General features: G+C 44.9%; 1 protein-coding gene across 1 annotated transcript in view; it reads left to right on the forward strand.

Moving 5' to 3' along the window:
- LOC112157085 (palmitoyltransferase ZDHHC5) overlaps positions 1–6,552 on the forward strand; it is an 18,885-nt gene that overhangs the window by 8,402 nt on the left and 3,931 nt on the right. Inside the window, exons 6-10 of the mRNA XM_024289620.2 lie at positions 1,477–1,579; positions 1,650–1,741; positions 1,842–1,968; positions 2,066–2,174; positions 4,159–4,268. Of these exons, the coding sequence (XP_024145388.1) occupies positions 1,477–1,579; positions 1,650–1,741; positions 1,842–1,968; positions 2,066–2,174; positions 4,159–4,268 (541 nt within the window). The remainder of the gene's footprint in view (positions 1–1,476; positions 1,580–1,649; positions 1,742–1,841; positions 1,969–2,065; positions 2,175–4,158; positions 4,269–6,552) is intronic.

Here is a 6,552-nt window from a genome sequence, read left to right on the forward strand (position 1 = left end):
AAAATCCTCTCTAATAACTAGCATTATATAGAAGAACATGTTTTTGGGGAAAATATATCCTTATTTATCTTTTTTAGCTTAAACACAATCATAATAAACAACTTTTCTTATTTTGTGCAACATTGTTGAAATCAGTAATACTATGTCTTTGACAAACATCGACAACAACTGAATTGGAATTATGTCAAATTTAACGTTAACTATTTTAAACATGATCAGCAGTGACACTACTTAGTGCAGAATTGTTGTGAACAGAACAAAAATTAAATAAGTCAAGTAGTGACAGCTATCTACCTCCAAAAGAACATCACACCAAAGGATGATGAATATAATGTTTTACAGCCTCTCTCAAAATTGACCTAATTTTTTGTGCACTTTTCTCTCACTTGAAAAGGGCTGAGCATCCAAAAATGAAGGCTGATTTACTCAGACTGTTACTTGAGATTATTTTTCCAATTTTTATCATTTTTCCATTTGGTCAGTCAGCAGTCAATAGGTAAACACCTTAAAACACACATAATAATGGCAATAAATATAATTTTAAGTGCTTCAATTAATTAGCATTCTCCCTAATTTTACAGTGAATTCATGTACTTTATTTTAATTACATTTAAATTTCAGTTCATACATCAAATCCTGCTTTTTTATTTAAGAATTACTTTAAATTAACATTAGCAACAAGTAATTACATTGTTTGAAAACGTCACATTATAAATTTATCAAAGTTACACCAGCAGGTTAAACATTGAAGTTCATGAAAGCGAAAATTCCGACGGTCCCTGAAGCGTACACAAACAACTGCGTAGCACGCGCTCAGTTCCCACAGCAAACAGGAAGTAAGTGATCGCTGTCATTCTAGCGCTCAGACAAAGTCACTTCTTACCGGCTGGATCTCCTACAGATGGAGGATAAATGCTGACAGGTAGACATGCTTCACACACGCGCTACAGAGCCTGAATCTCACCGGAGATTCTCCCGAATGAGCGCGTGCATCGCTATTAAATGTCCGACGCAGCGTGCGCCCATAGTTCCGGCGCGCGACTCAGACGCTCAGCGCTACAGCCTCTTTAAATGAAAATATAATATCGATACTTGGTGAGAACCCATCGAGAATCGATCGCAGGACTAAATATCGCGATACATCGCAATATCGATATTTTGGCACACCCCTATTCTGTTGAGATGGTTTTGCTGAGACGGTTCTGCTCTGAACCTCTGTGGTTCTGGTGTTGTGGACCTGCAGCGTGTGCTACCATCGACCCCCTCCACATCCCGGTTCCCTCAGCGGTCCAGCAGATTCTGGTTCTCTCCAGAGAGTTCCTGAACCAACAATCTTCTCTGTTCTGCTGGAGTGATAGGCTCCGCCCTCGACTGGTTCGGGTCTTCCTCAGAAGCTCCACTTAGACTTGGTGTACCTCAGGGCTCAGGTGTAGGCCCTCTTCTGTCCTAACATGACCCTTGACCCCGCCCCTCCAGGCTGGCTGTGATGTGTGTTGCGGGTCTGTTCTTCATCCCGGTGGCCGGCCTCACCGGCTTCCACGTGGTTCTGGTGGCCCGGGGCAGGACGACCAACGAGCAGGTGCGTGCCAGGGCGCGGCCGCCGTCGGCTGCGGCTCGGCGGCGCCGCTAACCAAGGTGTTTCTGTCCAGGTGACGGGGAAGTTCAGGGGCGGAGTCAACCCTTTCACCAACGGCTGCTGGAAGAACGTGTCTCACGTGCTCTGCAGCTCGCAGGCGCCCAGGTGAGCGCCACGGGTCACCGTCTGCATCAGGAGAAGTTTACCTGATGGTGTGTTGCATCATGGGAGCAGAGACATTCCGTTTAACCCGCCTCCTCCGCAGGTATCTGGGCAGGAAGAGGTGCGTGCAGAGCGTCAGCGTGCAGCCGCCGTTTTTGCGGCCGCAGCTGACAGAAGCTCAGCTGGCGGCGAAGATCCTGGACAACGGTATCCAGGGAGACCTCCACCGGGTGAGGGGAGGGGAGGAGCTTCTCCAGAACCACACAGGTCTGACAGCAGGTCCAGAAGCCTGTTTGGATCTAAGTTCTGTTCTCTCATCCTTCTCAGTCCAAGTCCAGTCTGGAGATGATGGAGAGTCAGTCATGTGACGCTGAGGCTCCTCCTCCTCCCAAACCGGAGCTGCGGTACCCCGGAATCACCAGGGAGAACACGGAAGGTATGCAAGTGTTTTTGACACGGAGGAGTTAAGGCCTCATTCAGAAGGTTTTAGACCAGAGCAGGAATCAGAACATCCTAACGGAGTCTGTGAGGAGACGGGACGGAGAAACAGATCCTGCAGGAGCTGCATGTGAAGGACTGATCTTATCTGCTCTTCTGTCTGCCTGGGACCTAGTTAGATGGCTGCTGATAAGAAAAACATCACAACGTTCATGAGGAGAGCGATCGGATTCTCAGCCATCTTTGTTTTGAACAGCACTTCTTCTTCTGCGTTTCTGTCAGCAGCAGGGCGGATACACAAACCTACAGCGCCCTCTAGTGGCTGTTAGTGGGAAACGACCGTTAAAAGGCGACGGGTTGTTAGTGGGAAAATAACGAACATAAGTGGCTCACCTGGTTAATCTATAAAAAACGTGAGTTATAGTCAGTAAAATGCGGTAATGATCACAGCTGTGAGGCCATGAGGTCAACCAAGAAAAAGATTTTCATTCCCACGTCTGGGAACTACTTTATAAATACATGTTGGCTCAGACTAAACAGTCCTGGAAGTTCTCTGCTAGATATCCTGCAGTTTGTTCTCTCAAGCCATGAAGGCAAAATGTCAACGAAAAAAAGAAACTTCTTTTCCTTGTTTTGTTTGTTTTATTGATCAAAATTCAGTTCAACAACAAAGAATCTCTCACCAACTAACATGGAAATATGTCGACTTTAGAAAGACCCTGAAGGTGCGTTCCCACCGAACGTGATTCTTGCGATGAATTCATCTGCCCCGCCCATCTTTCATTGCCGCTCGTCACCTGTCAAAAATTGTGTAAGTGGGAGGAGCTTCCAGCTTATGTTTTAGGATGATCGCTAAAGAACGTGTCTGTGGACAGAATGTGTGAAGGCAGAGGATGATGACGAGAAATAAATCATCAGTAATCATGTCTGCATGTTTGGGTTCATATGATTGTCATTCAAAGATTTTCCCGCCACAGGGGGGCGGAGTCTGTATGACGGCCGCTTCCACAGTGTTTCTGTGTCTCCGTGGCTGAGCTTGAAGGCTCTCTGTCTCGTATTAACCTGAGGGGGAAACGTTATTTTGGGAGACTTTTTTCCTTTTCTAAAATGTTTCGATGAGGCCCGAGCCGGCAGCCTCTGCACCCCCCCGCAGCTCTCGGCCTATCGACCGAGTGAGTGTGCTCCGCCGCGGGAGGGAAAGCCGCCCATCTGTCTGAGTGTTTCCCGCCTTCGCCCAAAAGTATCCGAATGAACTCTGAGAACCTGCAGATCCAGCGAGTTAGTGGAAAAGATGGAAGTTCTGGACAAAAACGTCATGTGACCAAAGCTGAGTTCCTGATTGGCTGATGCGACCTGTCAAACTTTGAATTATGGTCGTGTCACCTGATTCACGCCACGGGACTTCAGACTCCTCATGTTGCGTCATGACCTGAAACTGGCCGAATCGTGTTGGTGTGAACGCACCTTTAGATTAGAACCATCAGGTGATTAAAATCTCTTTCTTTGTTCTAATGTATTTACTTTATGAATGTTTCACGTTTATTTCAGTTCTTATTCCCATCCCTGTCAGACCTAACATCCCATACTCCCGTATCTTCGTTTACCTGAACATTCACAGAAATGGAAATGTAACAAACATAAAACATGTCAAATTAACATCCTATTAAACGTAAACGTGAACTGGAAGGTCTCTGAATTAGGTTTTTATCGTTGAATCCATGTTTCCTGGGACATGTTTTAGACAGATTTAAGTTTCTGTTCTGTTTTCAAACATCAAACATTTGATTTTGGCGTTTCTCTCCGTCGTCCTCCAGCAGGAAGCAGAACTCTCAAACTGTTTCCTCTTTCCTGTTTTCTGTCCTCCATCAGGATTTTCTCCTCAAAGAGATTCCAGTCAATTCTTTTTAGCGTTTAATAGTTTTCAATCTCTGTGTCGGTTCGTCCTCATGGTTTACTGAAGCTCCGCCCCCTCTCTTCTGCAGAGTGCAGCCTGCTGAACAAAGCTCCGCCCACTCCCACCATGTACAAGTACCGGCCCAGCTACAGCCCGGGGAAGAACCACACCGCGCTCACGCACGCGTACGCCAACCAGGTAGGGCGGGCCTCCGTGCAGCGTCGGCGGCGCTCCTGGTTCTGATCCGTTTCTTCCGCCGCTGCGTTCTAATGTCCCGTTTCTTTTGCTTTCCTTTTGGGTTCTCAGTGGGTTACTGTTGATCAGTATCAGTAAGTGTTCTGAAGCATCACCCCCCCACCGCTTAGTTTCAGTCTAACCCTAACCCCCCCATGATCCGGACCCAACCCAGAACCCGACTGGACTGAGTTCAGAGGCATCTGCTCAGACCCAGAACTGTGTCTGCTGTAGATCCCTCAGCCCCTCTGACCCGGTTCTGTAGTGAGTCTGTAGGTCTCCCTGCATCCGTTAGACCCCCCCCTCAGTCTTTTATCTGACCCCCCCTCTGTCCCTCCACTCCCGTCCAGAGCAGCACGCCGGTTCTGAGGCGCCAACGCTTCATCTGAGGAGGTAACGTCAGTGGAGAGGCTGGCTGACGGTTCTGGTTCTGCCCGTCAGTCGCTCTGATCAGCCTCTGACAGTATCTGAGAACTGGACCTGGATGTGATGTCATCCACAGAAAATGGTTTGGCCCCGGCTCCAACCGGATGAAGTCGGTTCAGTCGCCATGTTGGAGCCAGACGTCGTCAGTGATTGGTCCAAGTCGGTCTGAGTCCTCGTTTCTATAGCAACCACTCTCACCAATCGGGAGTGAGTTTGTTGGAAGGCCACACCCCCAGAATATGGTTGTGTCCGAATCCCCCCCCCGTAACCCCTGACTACTAAAAAACGGTCTAGTGCTCTGGGTTTTAAAGGTAATTCAGACGCGATGATCTACTTCACTTCAGACTTAATCTTAATCTTAATCCTAAATCTGACGTCACCGATCTCAGCGACTCCACTGTGTTCTGATGGTTCAATCAAGAATTACATCTAAACACGCTTTTCTGTTCTAAATTGTTTGACCGCAATGCATTGTGGTCTATATCCGCTAATCTAGTGAACATCAATGTGTGCTAGTTTTTCGCAAAGACTTCTGGGAAATTTCTAGTGCACTCGATTTGGAATTGGGGGGCGGGGGGTTCGGACACCACTAAAATCTGCTACCAGGCTCGGCCTACATCCATTGAAAAATTAGGGTTGGGAATTGATTAAAAAAAACAAATTAATTGCAAACCTGGAAAAAAAATAATCGCGATAATTATTATTATTATTTTTTCAGTGTTTTATATTTTTCTAGGACTGGGGATTGATTAAAAATGTACAAATTAATCGCAAACCTGGAAAAAAACTAATCATGATGAATCACAAATACCTTTTTTTTAGTTGCAGTTTTTGCCGACCACTTATGATCTGTGAATAATCACATAATTAACACAAAACTGTCAATTTAGAACATTTATTTTTAATGAAGTCTGTCAGTAGGTTAAAAAATAATCAGATTAGTTTTACTAGGTCATTTTAATGAAAATATGTGGCTTTAAAAAAAAAACTGGCATAATTTTTATTGTCTAAAATGTTTATATTTATCAAGTGTGAACCCTGAAGTGTAATTAGGAACACAAAACACATCAACAGTTGATAATCAGAACTGTCAAGATTTTTTACAGTATTTCTCCAAGAAAACAGAGATGCTGTCAGAAGAAACAAACCTACAGACCTAAAAACTAAAAAGTTCTGGTCACTGCTTCACATCACTGCTTCACATCACTGCTTCACATCACTGCTTCACATCACTGCTTCACATCACTGCTTCACATCACTGCTTCACATCACTGCTCAGGCCGCTAAAAATATGTTTTTGTTCGTCTGGATAGAAACAAGAGATGAACTTCTTCACTGAACTTGTGACGTTCAGCATTTCTATCAGTTTCCTTTGTCGCTGCAGTCGAGGCTCAGTGTCGTGTTGTCGTGTTGTCGTGACAACGTGCTTTTTGTAAAGATAAAAGTGATCTAAACTGAAAAAACAGCTAGAATTAAGTATAAAAAACGTATTGAATATTTATTTCTTCTGTAAATAACCCTGGTATGAGTGGGATGATACCTGAGTGTTTAACGGAGCCTGAATGGACGAGCCAAAGCGTCAATGTTCACAGACCCAGAAAACTCATCCTGAATGAAACGGAATTATCAAGATGTTAAAAAGGAATAAAAATACTGTTTCTTCTGACCAAACAACTGATCAATAGATAAACAAAATTACTGTTTATTTCTACTAGAGCTGTCAGGCGATTAAATTTTTTAATCGCGATTAATCGCATTGTCTGGAGTTAACTCGCGATTAATCGCAAATTTACATGTGGCCTTTTTTTAAGGAAAAAAATGT

The sequence above is a fragment of the Oryzias melastigma genome, linkage group LG1, assembly GCF_002922805.2.
Source record: "Oryzias melastigma strain HK-1 linkage group LG1, ASM292280v2, whole genome shotgun sequence".
In the NCBI taxonomy this organism is placed as follows: domain Eukaryota; kingdom Metazoa; phylum Chordata; class Actinopteri; order Beloniformes; family Adrianichthyidae; genus Oryzias; species Oryzias melastigma.